The sequence below is a fragment of the Sciurus carolinensis genome, chromosome 5, assembly GCF_902686445.1.
Source record: "Sciurus carolinensis chromosome 5, mSciCar1.2, whole genome shotgun sequence".
Taxonomy (NCBI): domain Eukaryota; kingdom Metazoa; phylum Chordata; class Mammalia; order Rodentia; family Sciuridae; genus Sciurus; species Sciurus carolinensis.
The window spans coordinates 150,791,229-150,816,139 of NC_062217.1; the positions used below are offsets into that span (position 1 = coordinate 150,791,229).

General features: G+C 37.4%; 1 protein-coding gene across 1 annotated transcript in view; it reads left to right on the forward strand.

The window, feature by feature from the left end:
- Window positions 1-24,911, forward strand: part of Gbf1 (golgi brefeldin A resistant guanine nucleotide exchange factor 1) — a 118,736-nt gene that overhangs the window by 5,388 nt on the left and 88,437 nt on the right. The window contains 2 exon segments of the mRNA XM_047554061.1: window positions 6,775-6,880; window positions 7,831-7,897. Of these exon segments, the coding sequence (XP_047410017.1) occupies window positions 6,785-6,880; window positions 7,831-7,897 (163 nt within the window). The 5' untranslated portion in view covers window positions 6,775-6,784.

Sequence of the window (24,911 nt, forward strand, 5' to 3'; positions counted from 1 at the left end):
TAAGTCTGTCTTTACTCTGAAACCTGTTCTTGTAACCAGTGTGGCATTGTGACTCCCTCATTGACTTTTAGGTGGAATAAGTAAGGATTTACCAGGTGGATAAGAATGGGGAAAAAAAAAAATTCAAGACAGAAAGGGAACAACATGCATAAAGACATAGAGACAACAAAACCATGACTTCAAAACGAAAGAAATACTTATGGTCTATTTTATACATATAAAGAATATAGGGACTGGGGTTGTGGCTCAGTGGTAAGAGTGCTCGCCTAGCATGCATGAGGCCCTGGGTTAGATACCCAGCACCACATAAAAATAAAGGAATTGTGTACACCTACAACCAACAAATATATCTAAAAAAAAAAATATATATATATATCATATATGAGGCATCATTGCCTCCCATGAAGCTTAAAAATCAGAATGTCACCAAAACTGACGCTGCATGGACATATGCAGGACCCTATTAGTTCCCCTGCCATTACTAGAGTTTTTGTGTGTTTCTCTGGAGTCTAGTTCTAGAAATGGAATTGCTGAGATATAGGATATGAAGTTCTTTAACTTTATAAAACAATGCCAAATTGTTATCCAAATTGGCTGTATCAATTTAGGTACTTGCTAACTACTTGGTCTGCATTTTTACCAACTCTTTAGTATAATCAGTTATAATTTTGTTTCTATTCTGGGGTGTAAAATGATCTCATTATAATCTTTCTGATCATTACTGAAACTAATAATCTTTTTGTGTATTTATTTGCTGTTTATATTTCCTATTCTGTAAACTGTCTGTTCCTACAAGTCTCATGATAATTTAGGGGATGGATTATGTATCTATTTCTTTTAGTTTTGTAGCAGTTATTATATATTTGGAGTATTTCTCCTTTATATGTGATACAAATCTTTTCTCCCAGGTTATGACATCATTTTCCTCTTTTTTATTTTTAATTTTTTGGTACTGTGGATTGAACCCAGGGTTGTTAATCACAGAGCCACATCTCCAGCCCATTTTATTTTTTTGAGACAGGTCTCACTAAGTTGCTTGGGCTGACTTTGAACTTGGGATCTTCCTTCCTCAGCCTTCAAAGTTGCTGTGCCTAGCTCATTTTCCTCTTTTCTCTGTTGTCTTCTGAATAAATGTCTTTAATTCTAACATGTTTGAATTTGCTATTTTCTTAAGGGTGTACTTTTTGTTTCCTGTCTAGGTACTTCTCCCCTGAGCTGGGTTTATAAAAATTATATTATAAAAGTTCTCAACTTTTGCTTTTTCACCTTTAAATCTAATTAATTTGAAGAAAAAAATTTAGTATTCCATAGAGTAAGGATCCAACTTATTTTTGTTTCTACTGCTTTTGGTTTCAGGGATTCCTTCTCTTTGAATTCATTGGGGTAACTGGGATGCCTCAAAGCACTAGGGGATTGCCCAGCTTTAAGCAGATATTGTTTTCGAAGGACACATTTTGCTCAGAGTATCTGGGCCAGTGGTTTAGGGATATTAGTTGACTTGTATTTGGTTGTTCCTTCTCATATTATTTCTGACATGATATAAACTTTAAATTCTTTTCTACCATACTGATATGAGGTTTCTGCAGGCCTTTTGTGACTTTGTAATGAGGGATTCTCAGCCATTGGCTGCTAGGTAACAAGTCAGAGCTTCCCATTTGAAGCCTGAAGGAGGCTTCCTTTAGGAGATTCCCTGGGTGAGGAGATATTAGGCAAAACTTCATAGTCCTTGAAGATGTTCCTTTCTTACTGAGAAGCTTTATACAGTGTTTTTTGGGCTAGATCTTTGCTGTCTTAGGAAATTGATAGCTTTTGGTACCTAATGAATTTTGATCAAATGTTGGGTTGATTACCTTCAGGTGGGTTCCCAGTTCAAAATTTATTCCTCCAGGAAGCCTTCCAAGCAGCACATAGGTCCTATTAGATCTCAACTGGACCCATTGACACTTTTGTTAAAATTTGCGGTGTAGTGTTGTTTTGTTTCTTTCAGTTGGGAATGTTTTTTGTGAAAGAAAAATTATGTTTTCTTATTTAGCTTCTTACTGGTGTCTCTCCTAGGGCCTTCACATTTTTTTTTTTTTCACAGTGATGGGTATTCAGTCTATAGACTGAATAATAACTATACATTCAGGATGCTTTATGATATGTCCCTTGCTTGCTTTTTTAACTTTACCTTCCATTACTTCCCTAGGAGTAATGTTCCAAACTATCTGGAATAAGCATGATCCCCTAAATACATATTGAATTTTCCCACTATAAGCCTTCACTTTTACCGTTTCTTCCTTACATTTTTGACTGTTTGAATTCTGTTTTTTAGTTTCCTTTCTGTGGTCCTCCACCAGAAGTTATTTTCTTGACTTCACTGCTATAATACTGTATACCATTTTTAAAAAAATCATTTTTAGTTGTAAATGGACACAATACCTTTATTTTATTTTTTAAAAATTTATATTGTTTTTAGTTGTCAATGAACCTTTATTTTACTTATTTATTTATTTATATGTGGTGCTGAGGATTGAACCCAGGACCTCATGCATGCCAAGCAAGTGCTCTGCAAATGAGCCACAACCTCAGCCCCCAGAATACCTTTATTTCATTAATTTATTTGTGGTGGAGGATTGAACCCAGGACCCTCACACATACTAGGCAAGTGCTCTACCACTGAGCTACGCCTCTAGCCCCTGTACACCACTATTATTGGAGATATATGTGTTTCCGTGCATATGTATATTTTTTTATTACCTAATCCTAACTAGATTATAAATTCCTTTTGGAATATCTAGTGAGTGGATAGGGATAATCCTGGATTATTTTGCCTTGTTCACTTAATGTGTACTAAGTATTATCTGATTGACTGAAGTAAAATTTAGTTTTGATTACTGCTTTTAGTCTTTGGCATTTGGAATAACACAACTACTTAGCTTATTAATTTAAAAAATCAGTTAATTAAAATTTAAAAATAAGTAATATGTTTGTGACAAAAAATTCAAAAGATACAAAAGAATATACAGAGAAAAGTCAACCTTCCTCTCACTCTTGTCTTCAGTTAACCAGTCCCCAGTCACTGGATTCATTTCCCTAGAGATAATCCTGTGTTGGTAGATTCTTACAAATCATTCCAGAGAACTATTCCATATTCACATAATTAGGAAGGAGACACACTATGAAAGAGTTCTTTTCTCATTCTTTAAATTTGTTTCTATTTTATTTCTTGGTTCTTCTCCTCAGAAGAGAACACTGTTGTACATTCTCTTCATGGAGCATTCTTGGAAGAGAACATTATTGAGTTCCTAGCGTTTTTGGAAAGCAAATAGTCTTTAGGGCCTAACCAAGTCCTTTCTTAAAATTGTCATTAACACAAATGTTGTCTGTGTTGGATTCTCTTGTAGATTGGGGGAGATGTAGGCCTGGAAAAAAATTTATGCCAATTTTTTTTTTTCTTTATATGGTGGTTTTCATACTTTTAACTTTCTAGAGGCCTCATCTTATAAAAAACATGCAAATTGAGCTGCTTTAAGGGTGCGTTTTTTTCTCAATTTCTTTGGCTATACCTCAGTTTTATTTCAGACTCCACTAAACTCTATAAAATACCTCAAGGATAGAAATAATATTTTATCTCTTTTATCATTATTAATGTTTAATTATATAGATGATAGAGTATTTTCCTTGTAAAATTAAAACATTACAGATAAAGCTAAAATATTCTACGTTTATATACTCTTATTTCACAGTACCTTCTCTAGAGATAACTGTGATCTATGAGTTTAGGTATATCTGCCCAGACTCTTTATCCTGTATTTATATATCTATATATGTACCTGTGAAATAAATAACTAAACTTATCAAATGGTGACTCAGAAACATAATATTTTAAGGGAAAAGGGCTTATAGAAGAAAAACTCTAGGAACTTAATAATGTTCTCTTCCAAGAATGCTCCATTAGGAGAATGTACAACAGTGTTCTCTTCTGAGGAGAAGAACCAAGAAATAAAATAGAAACAAATTTAAAGAATGAGAAAAGAACTCTTTCATAGTGTGTCTCCTTCCTAATTATGTGAATATGGAATAGTTCTCTGGAATGATTTGTAAGAATCTGCCAACACAGGATTATCTCCAGTTGAATATAAAAGCATACAGAGCTGGGCACAGTGGCTCACACCTATAATCCCAGTATCTGGGGAGGTTGAGGCAGGAGGATCACTAGTTCAAGGCCAGCCTCAACAATTTAGCAAGGACCTAAACAACTTAGCAAGACCTTGTCTTGTTGCAAAAAACTAAAAAGGGATTGGGATGTAGCTCAGTGGTAAACTGTCCATGGATTCAATTCTCAGTACCAGAAATAAGAAATAAAAATAAAAGCACTCAGAATAATACTAAATATTGTTTAAAGACTTGTATCTGTGAAGCAAAAGTATAAAACATTGTAAGGATTTAATAACATCAGATTTATGGCAAAAGAGGCTATGATTAGGGAGAATAACAGAAACTTTAGTTGTACAGTTAACCCTGGGTACTGGCTGTTATATTACCTTTTTTTTTTTTTTTGGTACCAGCAATTGAACCCATCAGTGCTTAACCACTGAGCCACATCCCTAGCCCTTTTTTGTATTTTATTTAAAGACAGGGTCTCGCTGAGTTGCTTAGTGCCTCACAGTTGCTGACACTGGCTTTGAACTTGAGATTCTCCTGCCTCAGCCTCCCAGTCCGCTGGGATTACAGGTGAGCGCCCCTGTGCCCAGCTATATCTTTATCTTATTGTATATTACATATTTAAAAAAATAAAAATATATTTTGTGTATGGTAGGTTGGTTGGTTTTTACATACATGGCAACATAGAGTCATATAATTTTTTTTCCACTTTGCAATATGTCTGAACTCTTTCCATGTCTTTTTTGCTTTTTATCTTTACACTCTGAAGTTGCTTTATGCATAGTAGGTGGACTTTCTTTTTTCCACACCCAATAAATAGCCTTATTGTTTTTACCTCCTTTAGCTTGTTTGTCTAACTGTATCTCTCCCTATCTTTTTCCCTCTTTTCTGTTTTATTAAGTTTTGTCTTTCTGGGGAGGGTTTCTAAATAATGAAAAGTGGAAAGGTCGGTGTTACATACTCCTAGGATTTTCTCTATGCTAAGAAGAAATTCTGTGTTTTAATATTTTCATCTGGGAAAACAAATATCTTTTCTAAGTATTATTCCAGGCAGCAGAGAAAACCCTTAAGTATTTCACTTGGGAGTACTTAAAATACTGAAATAGTATTTCAGCTTAATTTCAGAGATTGATATAAAGCAGTTTTTAAAAGCATTTACTTTCAGTCTTATTAGAGATTTCCTCCTGTAAGTACGTGAACCTGAGTTCTTAGGACTTTTCAAAGGTCATGTCCAGTTTTCTGGAACTTACTTATCAGAATGGATGCAGTCTTTAAGCTGACATTGTACCTATGCTTCCAGGACTGGCAGTGTTGCTCAGTGGTAGAGTGCTAGCCTAGCATTCATGAGGCCCTGGATTTGATTCCCAATACCACAAAGAAAACAAACAAACAAACAAACAAAAAAAAACGACAAACAGCTGTGGTTCAAAATCAAGGTTATCCTTAACAACTTTAATTCTTTTCTTATAACCTGAATCTTCATTGTTACTTTATTAAGTAGATTTTAAAAAGAGAACAAAAGAAAGTTTTGAAATATTATTATTGTTATTGTTATTGTTTGGTACCAGGGATTGAATTTAGGGGCACTTGACCACTGAACCACATCCCCAGCCCTATTTTGTATTTTAGTTGGAGACAGGGTCTCACTGCGTTGCTTAGTGCCTCACTATCACTGAGGCTAGCTTTGAACTTGAGATCCTCCTGCCTCAGCCTCCTGAGCCACTGGGATTACTGGCATGTGTCACCGTGCCTGGCTGAAATATTATTTTTAACAAGTTATTATCACAATTGTACCTGCTTACTTAAAGACATCATAGAACTTTGAGAACAATTGACTGAAGAATCTGACGTGCTTGCTAAAGAGTGTTAAGTTGCCTTTGATAAATTTTTAGATTGATGACTTTTGGGTTGTTATCTTAAACATCTCTGAACTTACAGAGACCTCTGAGAGAGCCCAGGTAGTAGGATTCAAAACATAAGATAGACTTCATTCATCTTAGTATTACAGGTAGAAAATCTTGGTACTGAAAAGTTAAATCACATTTCTAATAACCTGATATGTTTACTGATTTTATACGTAGATATGCTCTGGGTAACCAAAAAAAATCATTTTTTTTCCTTTGCATAACTGGGACTTGAACCCAGGGCCTCACACATACTAGACAAGTGCTCTACCACTGAGCTGCCTCCCCAGCCCTTTCTATTTTATTTTTTTATTTATTGTTTTGGGGTACTGGGGATTGAACTCAGGGGCACTCAACCACTGAGACACATCTCCAACCATGTTTTGTATTTTATATAGAGACAGGGTCTCATTGAGTTGTTTAGTGCCTTGCTTTTTGCTGAGGCTGACTTTGAACTCGCAATCCTCCTGCCTCAGCCTCCTGAGCTGCTGGGATTACAGGCATGTGCCACCATGCCCAACTCTATTTTATTTTATTTTTTGGCACCAGGGATTGAACCCAGGGGTGCTTTATTGTTTGTTGCCAGCTCTATTTTCTTTTGAGATGCCCAGGCTTTTCTTAGACTTATGAACCTCTTGGCTTTGTCTCCAAAATAGCTGTACACTACCATACCTAGCTGGGTAATCAAATATTAACCAGACATTTCTCTTAACTATCTTGGTAGGTTTGCCAGGATGGTGGATAAGAATATTTACATCATTCAAGGGGAAATTAACATTGTGGTTGGGGCCATCAAACGAAATGCCCGATGGAGCACCCATACACCACTGGTAAGTGGGGAATGGGCAAGAGAGTCTGGTTACTGATTTGTGGGGAATCTGGCCCTTGGTTAAAAAAAGTAATCAAGTTCCTAGTCATAATAGAGAGTAATAGAAATTCAGAGTCATTCTTGGTTTAAAGGATATCTGTTTTATTCAACCAACATCAAATTTATAGACTCTTTTTTTCTATTGAACTTTAAAGGTAATACCATTCTTCTTCAAGTTATTTTTATAAATGACCTAAGGTGGTACTTGGGACTGCTTTAATATGTCTAAAAATGTCAGAAAGATTCCTATCTTCTAATTTTCAAGGATTATAATTAGGTATCTTATTCATATAAATTAGTTTAATTATTGATACATAGAGTATGACTTGCTGATGATACTCTTTACAGGGCATTCAGCAAACATCTGAGTAAGAGCAGGCCATTTTTTGCCCATCAGATGAGTAAAAAGTTACCTGTTATAAGGTTCACTTTTTGGTTATATGTATAAGGATTTTTTTTTCGTAGTGTTGTGTAAGCAATTTTTGGCACAGTTATAGGAACAAATTTAGAACTTTCCAACTTGGTAAATGTGTATAAACACTTGGTAAGTGTGTTTGAAATTTTCTCATGTTCATTTACAAAAACAGACTGTCTTAGAAGTGAAAATGGAATCAAGAATGTCTTTGAAATGAATATGTGTAATCACATAATGAGTATGCAGGAGAGGAGGCTGGGTGCCTGTAATCCCAGTGACTCTGGAGGCTAAGGCAGGAGGATCTCAAGCTTGAGGCCAGCCTCAGCAACTCAGCAATTTAGCGAGACCCTGTCTTGAAAAATAAAAGGGGCTAGAGATGTGGCTTTGTGGTTAAGCATCCCTGGGTTCAATCCCTGTTCCCTTGATCTATCCTTTATTTTATTTTTCTTCCTTTGGCCCAATAATGACTTTTTTTTCTTGATCTTTGTAATCTACAGGATGAAGAACGGGATCCTCTGCTGCATAGTTTTAGTCACCTAAAGGAAGTTTTAAACAATATAACAGGTAAGTCTCAACACCTAGGTAAGATTACTTATACTGGGATAGATAAAACTTTTTCTATAAAGGATCATATGGTAAGTATTTTAGGCTTTGTGGGCCATATGTAACTGTGCATCTACTCAACGTGCCTTTGTACCTCAAAAGCAGCCATAGGTAATACATAAATGAATAAGCAATATATCTTTTTTTTTTTTTTTAATTGGTAGTAGGCCTTTATTTTATTTATTTTTATGTGGTACTGAGAATCCACCCAGTGCCTTGTACGTGCTAGGCAAGGGCTCTGCCACTGAGCCACAACCCTAGCCCCATAATCTTTCCTTTGAAAAGAAAAAAATCTGCAAGTCAGATTTAGCCCTTGGGTGTAGTTGCCAATCCCTGGTTTATTGCATTACTTTCTTCCTTCATGGTCTTTCAGTCTTCCTATGTTCCCAGAGTCTTTTGCCCTTTTGTTTTCGTCCTCTTTTCCTAATCATAATAAATTTTATGTAATATTCACGTTAAGTGTTTTCAAAGTCACTTTCACATTTATTACCCTTATTGAACTTTTACACAAACCTGTGAGGGAGGCATGGTAGATGTCCCCCTATTATAAAAGAAAGTGAAGCCCAGAGAGGTTTAAAGTGATTTAGTTAATCCTTAGAAGTGGAATTAAAACTAGCATCCAGGCTCTGACACTGATTTAGTGTTCATTCCTGTTCTGCATTGTTTCTGTATTTATAATTAGAGGAAAATGTATACGTGAAGTGCCTTATAGTGTTTGTGTTTGAGTATGGGCGAGGCAGAAAGTCTGAATACTTATGCATTTCTCGAGGTGGTAGGGCTCCTGTGATGTAACCCTGGAATGTTGCTATCTAGTGGCACATCTGACCATGGTGTTTAGACTTCTACAAATTAAACAAACAATAAACAAGAATTTTCCTTTCATGAAAAACTTGGGAGAAGATCTGGAGAAAATTTCTTTTTACTTTCCTGAACATGGTCTGAAGTTATCTAAGGTTTCTTTAAATGTTTTCTGTAAAGGAAAAAAATTCACTGAAAGCTTGTAAAAGCTTTAGAAGCCAGTCTCAGCAACAGTGAGGTACTAAGCAACTCAGAGACCATGTTTCTAAGTAAAATACAAAAATGGACTGAGAAGGGCTGGGGCTGGGACTCAGAGGCAGAGTGCTTACCTAGTGTATGTGAAGCACTGGGTTCAATCCTTAGCACAAGATAAAAATAAAGGCATTCTGTCCATCTACAACTACAAAAAATTAAAAAAAAAAAAAATTGGTGGGGGCGCTGAGGATGTGGCTCAGTGGTTGAGTGCCCCTGAGTTCAATCCTCAGTACCCCCTCCAAAAAAGAGAAATCTCTGGAAAGGTTAGTCAAGAAAGGACTAAAAGAGAAATGATTATTAGCTAGTTAGCAGGGTTGATGCTGCTATTGGGGACATGTTCTTATTTTATGATTTGTATTGTAAATGACTTGGCTGCTTTAAAAAGTTTGGCTGTTTGCATACTTCTAAAAGAATTTTACAGATAAAACTTACATATCCCAATTAGAAAGAAAATATAGTGAGTGGAGACTTGTAATTCTTTTCAGTTGGCTAGAATTAAGAGTACTATCTTTCTAATAGCTATTAAGAGGGTTAAACAATTTAATATAATTGGAATCACTTGGTAATTATCTTATACATAGTAAAAGGTTCTATTATAAGAGACCGTACTTGTGGTGAGTAAACCATCCATGGTCTCTATTAAAAGCTATTATAGTTGAGTCTGCTGCCTAACTTTCTTATGTCCTTGGGTTGGAAATCCAGTCAGATTATCTGCTGCTTGGAACTAATGAATCAGAATGTGTTGATGAGTCAGTTCTGTCAGTGGTACTAGGAGCATAACTGTGTGTTTCGAAGCTTTCCCCTAAAGTGAGAGGGAAGATGGTAGGGTTTTCCAAGGCCAACAGCTGTGACAGATATTGAGCTGGTGTCTGCCAACCTTGCCCCCTAGTTCCTGGGTTTTAGCATATTACCTACTTGAGAAAATGACAGAGTAGACCCAAAATAGAGCATTTATTTCATGGTTTTCAGATTGGGTCTGACCGCACCCCCCCCCCCCCCCCCCCCCCAGTTTTGGCTTCCAGGAGCAGGTTCATGGGTCAGCTGTCCCTGTGGTCCACAGTCCATGACCAATTTTTTGTTTCTTTTGCAGAAACAAACAGATTTTTCTGATTGGCAGTGTCAGGAGGATAGCTTTCCTGGAAGCTTGTTAATGGTAGAAGGCTGGGAAATGGTTTTGAACTTGGAGAGAGAAACAGAAGGAATTGTGCCTGTCTTATGTGCCTGGTTATAGTTTACCACTTAGATTGGAGGAGGGATGGCAGGAATTCTAAGACTTCCGTCTAGTTTAACTCATGAAACTGACTTGGACTTGGTCCCTTTTTTGCAAAACCTTTCTAGGCTGTCTGCTGGTAAAAATATTGTTGGAAATAGGTGGTTCATTGGATGTTATCAGATTTGTTTTCCTTATAAACCATCAGAGAAAATTTGTGTGTGTGTGTGTGTGTGTGTGTGTGTGCTGGGGATCTAACCCAGGGCCTTGCATATGCTAGGCAAACACTCTGTCAATGGTTATACCCCTAAACCCATTGTCAGAGGATCTTTAAGTACATAGGTACTTTCTACTCTTTTTTTTTTTGTAGATGGACACAATACCTTTATTTATTTATTTTTATGTGGTGCTAAGGATCGAACCCAATGCCTAACACGCGTGCTAGGCAAGTGCTCCACCACTGAGCTACAATCCCAGCCCCTTTAGGTACTTTCTACTCCTTTAGGTATGTTATTTGATGATTGTGAAGGAAATAAGTTCATTGTTTCCAGTAAGGTTGGCTAAATCCATATCAATTATTCATTGTCACAGATACGTGTCTTTGGACCACACTTGCAGTCATTATTTGTCCAAACTTCATGATGACTTCATGCTTTGTACTATTTAGAGTAGTAGAATAGTCTCATACCAAATCTGAAAAGAAGGTTGGGAGAAAAAAGCTGTCAAAGAGCAAAGTTTGTATATCATTATTTTGGGTAAGACCCTAGCTTACCACCAGTGAGAGAGACTGAATTGCTCTCCTTTGTTTGGTCTTTTAAGTTCTCTTATGAATCCTTTTAGGAGGTTATTCTGAAAGAGTCAAAGCAGATGTGTGGTTGCTAGGGCTGTGAGGGGTACAGAATTCTTTTGGGGTAACGAATTAGATTTAGAATCTGGTATTATAGAATTAGATAGTAGTGATGGTGGTACAACTTTGTTAAAATACAAGAAACCATTGCATTGTATAATTTATAAGGCTAAATTTTAAGGTATATGAGTTATAGTTTATTTTTAAAAAATTTTTATTAATTTTTTATACCTTTTAATTAATTAATTAATTTATTTATTTTTTATGTTATGCTGAAGGTAAAACCCCGTGCCTCACACGTGCTAGGCAAGTGCTTTACCACTGAGCTACAACCCCAGTTTATTTTATTTTATTTTTTTAAAAAGAGGTCTTTTCACTATATTGTCCTCGAATTTTTGGGCTACCATGATCCTCCTGTCTTAGCCCCTTGAGTAGCTGGGATTACAAGCATGCATTACCATACCCCGCTTTACAGTTCAGTGTTTAAAACTACAAATGTAGGCTGCAAAGGCAATGGATTCACAGTTCTTTCTCATGTGTCTGAACTCTGGTAGGAAGGCTTTGAGTGTAGATGCTGCTGTGCTTTGGACCCATTGCCCAGCAAAGGCAGCATAAGGCTCTGTTCAGCCTCCTGGCCCAGTTTGTCCTTTTATGTCTCTCTCATTAACTCAAGGAAGCACATGGCTTTTATATTTAAATTTATTCAAGCTGTAATCTTTGACATTTGAGTTAGCTTTTAGTACAGTTTTGCATTTATAGTAATATATATTATGTATTTTCTCTATCCCCAAAGAATCCGTTTTAATCTTTTCCGGATGCAAATTTCAGGCTGTCTTGTCCCATCTCCCCTCTCTTGCTCTCTTTCCCCTCCCCCCACGGAGTGTGTTTGATCAGGTGTGGCAGGAATATCCACTGTCAAGCTGCGCCCTTTATATTAGTCAATATTATCCTTCTCCCCCCTCCCTGTCTGTCTGCCCCTTTGGGCTTTCCCAGTTGATTTATAATTTTGGAATTCTCATCGGAGTCTGTAATACAGTTTGTTCATTATTTAACCAAAACCTGTTTAATGAGCAGAGAGAGGCAATGTAAATGTTAGGCATGTTGCAGTGATGTACCTTTGTGCTTCTCAGAGCGGGTGGGTAGTTAACTCTGTGCTGCCTGTAGGGCTAGGGTGACCTGCACTTAGGGGTGGAAGGGCCACTGCTTCTTTCTTATATCTGCCCAAGCCCTACTGTGGGTAGATTCCAAAGATACATTTCCTTTTAGTCTTCTAGCAACGTTGTGGAACTCTTGCATATTAGAGTTATGTTCAGTTGTACAGTTAGACCATGTGGTAAGATCTGTAGCATAGACTAGGGACATGGAAAGTAAAGTAAAATATCTGCATATTTGATACTGTTCTTGGTTTTAGGTCTGAGAAGAGCAGACCGTTTAGAGGAATGGTTCTGACTGACACGGACTGTGGTCTTTGGTCAGTTTGTTCCCAGACTAGATAAGTCCTTGCAAGCATTAGTATATTTTATCCAGTGTTCATGGTGTGTTTTGTGGTGGTGTCTGTGGTCATTTGTTTCCAGATTTAGACTGTCTTGTCCTCGGTCTTTGAACTTAGATCTCTACAAAGAGATTCTTTTCTAGAAAATTTGATTTGCAGAAGGAAGAGAACATTCTAAAAGTATCACAACCAAAATTTTCTCTTATGGGATTACCTCTTAATGATATTAAAACCTTCAGAGCCAGGCTTGAGGAAGATTTCTTAGTGGCATTTGTGTGTCCATGTGTATGTGTGTGTCTGGGTCAGTGGACAGTTAAGGAGTTTGCCTTTTTAGTACTAAGAACTTAATGTGAAGTTTTATTTGTCAAGATTGGGGATACTCAATGTAAGATTAAGCTCTAACGGCCCATTATAAGCACTCATTTTATCTTCTAACTTTTTGGAACCTTTTCTCTGGGATTCCCCAAGATTTGAATTCCTTCAAGGCCTGCATTATTGAGTTGCTTCTAACCAATACTTATTGAATATCTGCTACATACCCAGCATTTTTTTTAGGCATTTAGGCATTGAGTCTGTAATGGTCAAAAGAAAACAACAGTCAAATTTCTAGCCTCATATTTTACAAGAGTGTTGACTGTCTCACGATTCCAAATCTAACCTTTGTGGACTCCACTGTATGCTCAGTGATCCCTATCAGGTATGAAATGAATGACAGGGGTAAGAGCAATCTATGGCCATCTTTTCTTATTCCTGCATAACAAGTTGAGTAAATGACTTATGATGATAACTTAAATGTTTTTTTATTTGACTTTCTTACATTAAACTCTTATGGCCAGAATTTAGATATCCCCAGAGACATTAGTGGGTTGTATAGAGTGATTCTGAGGTATAGATATTTCTTTACTGTGCTTATTGGGACAGCAAGAAATGATGTACTTGAGTTTGAGAGGAGCAGGTGCTCAGAGAAAGTGAATGTGTTAGGAATTTATTTAAATATAGTTTATCCTGGACAAACACACCTGTAGGGTACAGTGTGTCTCACGCTTTGTGAGTTCAGAATCTGAGCTATGAGGTTTGAGTCCATCTAACCTCCAGAGGTTTTCAGAGAACATTTAAACAGAGTCTGGAAGTCAACCTGGGAGGAACTATGACTTAACACCTGTCTGACCTAGGCCTTTTAGAAATAACCACCTAAGTAGAAATGAAACTGTTTAAGAATGCCTCAGACCTCAGGTTTCGTTTGGAAGATGGGAAAGTGTAGGGAAAAGAGATTTTTAGAGTCACTCTCAGGAAAAAGATTAAGAGTGCGTATATGGGCTGGGGTTGTGGCTCAGTGGTAGAGAGTTTGCCTAGCGATTGAATGCAGTTTCATTTTTTTTCTATCATTTTTTTTCTACAGGGGTCTATAGTTTGCAGATTAGAGTAATACATGTGTGTGTGTGTGTGTGTGTGTGTGTGTGTGTGATCATCATTAATCATCATGCTTAAAAGATTGAATGAATTATTGGCTTGTCCCACTTGAAGTTGAACCTGTGTATTATTCAAGTCCTAAGAGGAGACTGAAAGAATCAAGTATGATAAAATTTGGTAGACAAATTTATGTAAAGAGCTGAATGCTGGGGGAGGTAAGGGTGGGCAAAGTTATAAAAGTATCTGTTTCCTATGCTCTTCTTTTGCTCTTTTGGTTTGTAGTAGAAGACTATATTTGTTTGGAGACCGTTGGCATGTTAGAGTATGATTTGATAACTGGGCATGGTGGTATGCACCTGTAGTCCCAGCTACTCGGGAGGCTGAGGCAGGAGGATCAATTGAGGATAGCTGAGCAACATAGCAAGACCATGCCCCCCTCTCCTCCTCTCTCTCCAAAAAAGAGTGACTAGACTCTCCCTAATGTTCCAACTTGGACATTGTTCTAATGTGGACATTTCAGCACAGTTAGAGAAAATAAAGGTATGCTTCCTTTTGTTTTTTATTTTGAGACATGGTCTTGCTGAGTTACTTAGGGCCTCATTAAGTTGCTGAGTTGGCCTCAAACTTGTAATCCTGCCTTAGCCTCCCAAGTCACTGGGATTACAAGCATGTGCCACGGTGCCTGGCTTTGATTCTTTTTTTCCTTAGTGAATATTCATATCAATAAGGTGGTTCTAAGAGGCCAGTATTTTGATGATTTTTACTTTGTTATTTCTTTTTGCTTGGACCTTCCCCAAATGACCTCTAAACCTTCTTCATTTGATACTTGTAAACCAAAAAGTTTTCCCAAACATTTGTCTCATACTCAGGATTAGAAATGATGGCACCTAGTCTGACTTCTCATGGGTCCAGCTTTCTCTTTTTCTCTCCCTAATACCCAGTCACACTTAGCCATCAAAACTAGTCTGTTGGGCACATTTTATACTACATCTATCAGAAATGGAGTTGTGGAAAAAAGAGGAAAGAACATTCTTAACAGCTTAGCTCTCAAAAACAGGCAAAGAAACCTGATTTCTTTATAGCAGAGATTAGTGGGTAGTGTAGCAGTGTGGTCTATGGTGGGGGTCAAGAATTGCTGGTGTTCCTGTCATTGCCTTTGTCTTCTTTTGCCTGAGGCCTGAAACTTCTCTCTGGGTATATGGCCAGCTAGCCATGACAGCAGTCAGTTAAGGAAAAAGAAAGCCAGCTGTTTTGTTTTTAACAAGGAGGCAGGCAGAGTCCCCTTCTTTTCCACCCACTCAAATTCAGAGCAGATGCCAGAAGGGTTTTGGAAGCCAAATGTTTGAAATTCAGTGTGCAGTCTTGTGTGTGTGTGTGTGTGTGTGTGTGTGTGTGTGTATGTGTATGTGTGTTGGGGGGATTGGTGTGTATGGGGCGTTGAATCCAGGGCCTCACACATCCTAAGCAAGTGTTCTACCACTGAGCTACATCCTGACCCTTTTATTTTATTTTATTTTAAGATAGGCTCTTGCTAAATTGTTCAGGTTGTACTTGAACTTGCCATCTTCCTGCCTTAGCTTCCCAAGTAGCTGGGATTATAGGCATGCACCATCATGCCTGGCCAAAGTATAGTATTGATTAAAAGAGAGAGTGAACAGTTTTGTTTCAGCCTTGCCCCACCTATAACCACCTTTCTATGCTCATAAATACGTAATCGATCACCTAATTTTCTGCAGTGATATTGAATATGTTTATGGAAACGATGAGTACATTTTTTTCTCTCCTGGCATTCATTAGGAGATAAAATCAGGTATAATACAAAATGTAGATTAGATTATTTCAGCACAGATAATGTTATTAAGAGAGTGGTAAACACCTAGGTGTGGTGGCACATGCCTATAATCCCAGCTACTTGGGAGGCTGAGGCAGGAGGATCTCAAGTTCAAAGCCAGCCTTAGCAACTTATTGAGGCCCTAAGCAACTTAGTGAGACCCTGTCTCAAAATAAATGTGGCTTGATGGTTAAGTGCTCCTCGATTCAATCTCCAGTACCAAAAAAAAAAAAAAAAAAAAAAAAAGAAGAGTGATAAATGGAAAGCAGTGACTGCTTTTTACTCTGTTTTGCTTCAGGGTGCTCTTCAGTAGTTTTGGGGACTTTGTTCTTTTCCTTTGTTCTTTGTGGACCCTGCAGGACTTAGATGGACAAGCACTCCTGGCTGCCTGTTGGCTGGCTTCTCATTGAGTGTCTTTTCTGTAACACCGGCCTTCTGTTACCACTGTAGGTTGAATTATGAAGGGCTGCCACATGTGCACAGATCACAACTGACTTTTCCTTGTTCCACGCTTATTGAGCAATTACTTGCCAGTTTGTGAAACTCGTATTATTGCCTTGAGTTTCTGGCCCAGTGTGAAGTGGGGGCATCCAGGAAGTGGCCTGATAGCCTGTACATCAGAGGGCAATAATTGGCATTTGATTTGGTGGAAAGGCAGGGCCAGATGTACTGTGGGAGCAAGAGTTTTCTGTAGTTTGCCAGGCAGCTTGCTTCCAGGTGTCCTGGAAAGCAACTTGAAAGCTGGAGACTAAGGATATTTAGGGACATTAATTGGGGAGGAAAAACATCAGAAGGACTCCAATGTTATCTGGGATGGGTCCTGGACTAGGAAAAATCCTCTAAGTAGGAACAAATGAGATTTCTCCAAAATGGTGGGAATTTTTTCACTGATTATTTTTTGTTTTCAAACATAAGTAAGTGGCAGAAAATAAAAATAAAACATGAGGTTTTTTTTAAATTGGTGTATTTAATTCTATATAATGGTTGGATTCATTATATTTGTTTATACACATAGCATAATTTTATCAATCTTATTCCCCTTTACTTTCTTTCCCAACCCTCCTTCCTGTTCTTGATCCTCTTGCTCTACTCTACTGATCTTTCTTCCATTATTGTCATTGTTGTTATTGATACTGTTATTTTGAGATAGGGTCTTGCTAAGTTGCTCAAACTGGCCAGACTTAGAATCCTCCTGCCTCAGCCTCCCAAATAACTGGGATTACAGGCACATGCCTCTGCACCTGACAGAGTTAAATTATTAACAAGTAGCCATATTTGCTTTATCCGTTATTTTTTCATGAGTCATTTGAAAATAAGTGGAGACATATTGACATTTTACTCCTAAATATTTAGCATTCATCCTAAATGAATTACATCAAAGAAACTTGACAGCAACCTGCCAATATTAGCTAATATCCAGTCATATAAAATTCTTCCATTTGTCCTGAACCTGTCTTTTGTAGCTCTACTTGGTTTTATAAACCAGAACCCAAGCAAAATTCTCATTGCATAAGATAGTTATGTCTGTTTGCACTTTTAAAATCTTATCACATTCTTTCACTATCCTTTTTTTCCCCTCTTGGCATTGACTTTTTAAGAATTTATTATTATTTAAAAATTTTTTTAGTTGTAGATGGACACATACCTTTATTTAATTAATTAATTTATTTTTTTAAGTGGTGCTAAGTTTTGAACCCAGTGCCTCACACATGCTAGGCAAGTGCTCTACCACTGAGTCACAACCCCAGCCCTGGCATTGACTTTTCGAAGAGACCAAGCCATTAATCTTTAGAAATTTGTACATTCTGGGTTTATTTTGTGTCATTAACTTATTCCTCTATCCCATATATTTTCTATATACTAGGATTAGGGTCTTAATTAGATCAGGTTAAACATTTTGGGCAAGAACTTCATAGGTGATACTATGTATTTCACATATTGTTGTCATTTTTGTACTGGGGATTGAACTCAGGGGCATTTTACAGTGAGCTACATCCCCCACTTTTTTTTTTTTTTTTTTGAGACAGGGACTCACTTAAGTTGCTTAAGACCTCAGCCTGCCAAGTTGCTGGGATTACAGGGGTGTGCCACCACACCCTGATGTGGTTTTTTTTTTTTTTTTTTTTTTTTTTTTTTGGTGGTGCTGGGGATTGAACCAAGGGCTTAAGCAAGTAATCTACCACTGAGCCACATCCCTAGCCCCTGTGTTTTGTTTTTTGAGATGGGGATCTCACTGTGTAGCCCAGGCTGGTCTTGAACTCGTGGGCTCAAGTGATCCTTCTTTCTCAGCCTCCTGAGAAGCTGAGAGTAGAGGTTTATGCACCAAACCCAGCTGTGTACTTTTATATTATATCACTACAAGAGGCACATTCTACCAGGTTGTCCTACTATTAATGATTTTAAGTTTCATTGCTTGCTTCTGGTGGTGCTGCTGTATCTACTCATTATAAAATATACTAATTTTTCTCTTTGTAGTTAGTGAGTAATCCATGAAATAATATGAATCTCCTAATGGTCACCCACTGAAAAGTCTTTGCCTGAATTATTTATTTTATTAGGTGACTCAATGATGATTTTTTGTTGATCATTCTGTATTTACTAGCTGACATTCTTGCTAAAGAACTACTTTCTTCATTTGGAAGATAAACCATTTTCTCCTAAAAAGGCGGGATAAATGCTTATTTCCCTTTGATTGTAAATTTTCAGAGTAGGAAGTTGATGTAAATAATGATATTAGTGGGGCCAGGGTTGTAGCTTAGTGGTAGAGTGCTTGCCTAGCACTGGTGAGGCACTGGGTTCAATCCTCAGCACCACATAAAAATAAATAAATAAAATAAAGGTATTGTGTCCATCTACAACTACATTTACATATATATAAATGACCAGTGAGAGCAAATGTTGGACCCCCCATTGTTTACTTATGAATATTTAATTATTTGAGGTTTTATAATTAATTATAATCAGTATTATTTTATAAATTGTTCGAAGTGTGACCAGAGAGAACCCCCCTTCAAACTGGTCCCTTTGTTCTTTTTTTTTTTTTTTTTTTGACAGAATGCCTTTATTCGTTTATTTATTTATTTATTTATTTTTTATTTTTTTTGGGTGCTAGGGATCGAACTCAGGGCCTTGTGCTTACAAGGCAAGCACTCTACCAACTGAGCTATCTTCCCAACCCCTATTTGTTTATTTTTAATGTGGTGATAAGGATCGAACCCAGTGCCTTATACGTGATAGGTAAGCGCACTGCCACTGAGTTACAGCCCCAGCCCTTCCTTTGTTCTTTTGACATGACCACTTAGTAATTCACTGCTTTCTGGTATAGGCAGCCAGCATTAAGCAAGGGGTGGGGGAACAGAAAAAAACGAAAGTTATTAGTGCATCACTTATAATAAGAATAATTATTATTTTGTGAATCTTGTGTTTCACTTAAAAATGTGTATGTTCTGGGTTGCGATGTAAACTGTCGTTGTGTTGGTTATGGTCAAAAAAGTCTGAAAGCCTGTTAAAAAGTGCTTGTAATTTATTCCCATTCCAGCACTGGTTTGACTTTGTCTCTCTGCAATATTATTTCTTGGGCAGGGAGACAGAGTGTTGAATTAGGGCGTCTTTCCTCCCATTTTTTTGGCATTCTGTGAAGGACTCTGTGAGGTGTCATATATAGCCCCTTGACTTTTGGGAACTAGTGGACGACTAAATCTGAGTTTCATTCCTATCAGCTTCAGTCTCAGTTTCAATAAAATAATTTTATTTAGATGGTTGTTTCTGGATAACTCAGCTTTTGCTCGGCAGAGAATAATTTGAGCCCCATTTGAGTCATTACAGTCCTGGAGGTTGTTAGAATAAATATTCTTCCCCAAGGAAATAAGGATTGTAGATTTAATTATGACTGACAAGTCACTTTGTATCTTGTACCTTATTCCTTTTTTGTGATGTTAAACTGGGTGTTCAGACATATCATCTTTTTGAGTCCTTTGGGTAGGTCAAGAAGGGAGTCATTTGTACTGGAAAGACTGTCAAACAACATGTCCTCTGGGAACTTTTCTCATAGCAGAAATTCATACACACACACACACACACACACATATATGTGTATATATTAAGTCAACAAAAAATCTTCTTTCTCTCTCTCTCTGTACTAGAAATTGAACCCAGGGGCCTTTTACCACTGAACAACATCATCTCCAATCCTTTTTATTTTTTATTTTGAGATAGGGTGTTTTTCATTTACTGAGGATCTCACTAAGTTGCTAAGGCTGGTCTTCAACATGTGATCCTCCTGCCTCAGCCTCCTGAGTCACTGGGGTTACAGGTGTGCACTACCCCACCTGGCTAACAAATAGTTCTTGAGCTCTGGCTCTGTGCCAGAAACTGAACTAGGTATAGGGACGTAGTTTTCAAGGGAACTGAAACAGTTCCTATTCTCATAAAGTTTATGGTCTAGTGGGCCGGTGATTTGAGAAGCTCTGGAATTTGAGTGGACAACTGGGCACTGGTTTAAAGTCTGCCCAGCTTCCTTATGTGGCATCAGGAAATTGTTACATACCCTGGTTTATGGAAAGAGGTTCTAGGATGATCAGAAGAATAACAGTGGTGTTGTCTACATTGTATATCCCACCCTCACCCTATATCCAGCCCTGACTGCTTAGCAGTGACCATGGAAATACTATTTGTACGGGTCTTGAATGACTTAGGACTGATTAGTCCATTTATATTGGCCTTTGATTAATAAGTCTGTGCATCTCAGAACTGAACTGAATACAGTGTGTAAGGTAACCAGGGCTGATTATCTTTTTAAATTTTTTAGTTGTAGATGGACACAAAACCTTTATTTTATTTATTTTTATGTGGTACTAATGATCTAACCCAGTGCCTCACACGTGCTAGGCAAATGCTCTACCACTGAGTACCAGCCCCAGCCCCATGGCTGATTATCTTTAATTGTTTTGGTACTGGGGATTGAACCTGGGGGTGCTTAATCACTGAGCCACATGCCCAGCCTCCGTTTTTTATTTTTTATTTTGAAACAGAGTCTCGCTAGATTGCTTAGGGCCTTGCTAAATGGCTACGGTTGGCCTTGAACTTGAGATCCTCCTTCCTTAGCCTCTCATGTTGCTGGAATTGCAGGCATATGCCACTGTGCCCTGTCAATTATCTTTTCTAAAAATAAAATTCAACTTCGCATTTTGAGTCCTCTCAGCCTTGGACTTATGACATAGTTGTCAGGATTTTAAAATCTAGGACACAAAATAAAGATTTGAGGAGCTATTTAGCTAAGGTGCTAAAAGAATGAGGAAAGCTGTTTTTTCCAACTAAAGTCTAATAGTTTTGAAATAATGTTGTGTTTTTAGTTGCAACCTAATGTCTCTAGCCGAGGGGTTAGGTTTCACATAGGAAAGTAGCAGCAAAACCTTTATAATATTGACTCCATAATCAGTAAAACTTCTCATCATATATTTCTCCCTGAATTCCAGGGAAAGGACATGGAAGTAGCCCTTGGGAACCTTAGGATCTCAGAGTGTCCTCTTCCTTAGGAAAAGTATTCCTAGGGTTTTCAAGGGCAGAAGGAGGTAGTGAGGTAGTAAAGTGGTTAAACAATGGTTAAGGTCTTCCTAAAAGAGAAAGGTGAAATTGGATATTAGAGTATATTTGTATTCCTGAGAAAGACCTGTGACCTGTTATTTGCTTGATAGTTTATTGTGTTCTGAACTTAAAGTGCAGTTTTTTTTTTTCCCTTGCTGCTTTTTTTCTGGTGAGTATATATCCAAGGTATATTGTGAATAACTATTAGAGCCAAATACTTTTTGTTTTTATGGTACTGGGATTAAACCCAGGGGGACTCTACCACTGAACTTACATCCTGTACCCTTTGTATTTTTTTTTTAATTTTGAGATGGAGTTTCATTAAGTCTCCAAGGTTGGCCTTGAACTTAGAGTCCTCCTGCCTTAGCCTCCCCAGTTGCTGGGATTATAGGTGTATACCACTGTGCCTGACTTGCAGCCAAATACTTTTTGTGACAAGGACCTGGTCTTTTTGTGACTTTGGTAGAGGATACTAGTTTTTGGTACAGCCTACCTAGACAGCATTGTAGGGAAAGTAGTCAAGGGAAAATGGACTTCTGTTATTAGAATCCAAATAGGACTCATTAATCCTCCCAAGTGAGCCCAAGATTAGCATCTTAATCAGTCTCATTTCAAGGGTTTTAAAAACTCTGTTCTCTAGGTTTTATAAGGGAGAAAATAAGCAGTAGCTGCCCTTGGTAGAACTGTTTTGTATTTAGGAAATGGATGATTCTACCAGGTTCTTAAGTGATCCTAGATAAGCCACAGGCTCTGTTGTCAACAAAAGTGGATTGTGTGAATTCAATAAAAGAAAATAGACAATGGGAAATACTTATGTTGGTAATAGTCTTCCTCCAGAAGCTCTAAAGTGAAGGAAAAGTTGACTTACTTCCCTACCAGAGGTTGTTTAATTGCTGTCTAGAGTGTGAGTTCTTTCCCATTTCCCCATTTACCTAATTGGTGTCAGGACATTTCATTAGATCAACTGATAGTGAATTTTTTTTTTTTTCTTTTTTTTTTTTGGGTGCTGGGGATCGAACCCAGGGCCTTGTGCTTGCAAGGCAAGCACTCTACCTACTGAGCTATCTCCCCAGCCCCGATAGTGAATATTTTTGAATTTTTATTTGGAAGTAATTTCAAGCTTACAAAAAAGTCTCCCGTATGTCCTTTTGCTATTTTTTTTTAAGTTAAAAATGGCCATACCTTTTATTTGAAATTTGATGTATAAAATATTATTGCTTTGGTATTTCTAATTAATAAGCATAGTTTTGCTTAATAAAGGAAATAAATTTTAATAACACTTATTCTAATCCTTATATTAGCAAGTTTGCTATTTGTTTTTATTTTTCTCATGATACACAATGTATGTATATATCTAAAATTATTTTTTTCTAAATCATTTGAGAGTGTGTTATATATGTCATGGCCTTTTATTCCTTAATATATCACTGTATATTTTCTTTTTTTTTTTTTTCTTTTTTTTTTTTTTTTTGTGGTGCTGGGGATTGAACCCAGGGCCTTGTACTTGCAAGGCAAACACTCTACCGATTGAGCTATCTCCCCAGCCCGCTCACTGTATGTTTTCTAAGGACAAGGACATTCTTTTACTTAATCTAAGTATAGTTATCAAGAAATTCAACATTAATCCAATAATTTACTATTCATATTCTGATTTTATCAGTTGTCCAATAATAAAAGTTTTAGTGTTTTTTTTCCCCCAAGGATCACCATTTAATTATTATTTTTCTTTAGTCTACTTTAATCTGGAGTAGTTCTTCAGTCTTTCTTTGTCCTTTATGACATTGACTTTTTTTTATAACTATAGGTCATTCTGGTCCATCCTTATGTTCCCTTGTTTCCTCCTTTCATCCCTCCCTCCATCCCTGCCAGCCTCTCTCTTTTTCTGTCTTTCTGTCTCTGTTTTTCATTTCTAGTTTGCCTTGTGTTTCCTCATGATTAAATTCAGGTTATGTGTGTCTGGCATGAATGTACATTCCACTACTGATATTGTGTCTTTCTCAAGGTATCACATCCATTGATCACCCAGTCAAGTGTTAGCTGGTTTCTTTAAAGATATTTTCCCGTTGAAACTAATAAACTATTTATGGGGAAATATGTGAAGACCATATTCCTCATTACCCACCCCCCTCCTGTTTATCTTCCATTGTTGAGTCTCGCCTGAAAGAATTTCAGCTTGCAGTGATGGTGAATTTTGAATGGTTGCTTAAAAATTTAGTGTGTATGTTGCTGAGGATAAAACCCAGGGCCTGGAACATAGTAGGCCAGTGTTGTATCACTGAGCTGCATCCCCAACCCCAAAATATTTGTCCTTAAATGATTAGTTTTTAGGTGAGGACACAAACTGTCTTCCTAGCTTGCTTGTGTTAGTTTCTCTTCCTATGACAAACAATTGCATGTCCTAAATGTCTATATTTTATGGCTTTGGTGATGCCATTTTTTTTTTTTTTTCTAAATGTAGTAACTAAAGAGTTTTGAAAATTGGAAAAGAACTGGTTCCATGTGTCTTAATTGGGGCTTGATAATTATGGCAGTATCACCAAGTAGAATTTGTTCTCCACTCAACCAACAGCATAAATGCTTTCATCTAACCTACATTAACAATAGCCATGTGGAGTTGACTCCCTTTTATTTTTCTCCCCACCTCTGTTTTTTGATGGTGCTGGAGATTGAACCCAAGGTCTCTTGCATGCTAAGCGCATGCTCTACCACTGAGCTATACCATAAGCCCTTCCCCTACTTTTTTTGGAACCTGGAATTGAACCCAGGAGTGCTTAACCACTGAGCAACATCCCCAACCCTTTTTTATATTTTATTTAGAGACAGGGTCTCACTGCATTGTTTAGTGCTTCGCTAATTTGCTGAGGCTGGCTTTTTTTTTTTTTTTTTTTTCATTTTATTTTATTTTGGTTTTCATTTTATTTTGATTATGTATTACATAACACACTGCATGCTACATAATGTATCCAATAACGGCAGGGGTAGATGACCATACTGAGTTTTTTCCATCAATCAGGAAAATGTTTCCTTAATCAATGTTCTCCAAACCCTTTGATTTATAGTAACTATTAAATCCGGATATGCATCTATCTCTTTCCATCAAACTCCACTGGTAAGGAAAATGGGCAATTCTTTTTTCCTTGCCCCGTTGGTGAACCTGTGGATGTAGGCAGTGACCACTCCCGGGATAACCAAGCACACGCCCAGTATACCCAGACCTGGAAGAATTTCAAACCAAATCCCTACCCCTTAGGCTCCTTAGAGGTGACCGGATTAGGTTTCTTTCGCAGTAAACCCGGAGGCTGGCTTTTGATCCTCCTGCCTTAGCCTCCAGTACTGCTGAGATTATAGGTGTGTACTACCGTGCCTGGCTCCTCCCCTTACTTTTAATAAGTGGGATTGGCTATAAATTCATGATCCTATTTCACATTTTATTCCCAAATCATTTTAAAAGCTTGATTGAACTCATTAAGAATTTCTACTTAAGCTTTTAAAAAATCTGTGAGGTTTGGAAATACCCATTGTATAGGATTTTTAAGAAAGAAGGTTAGA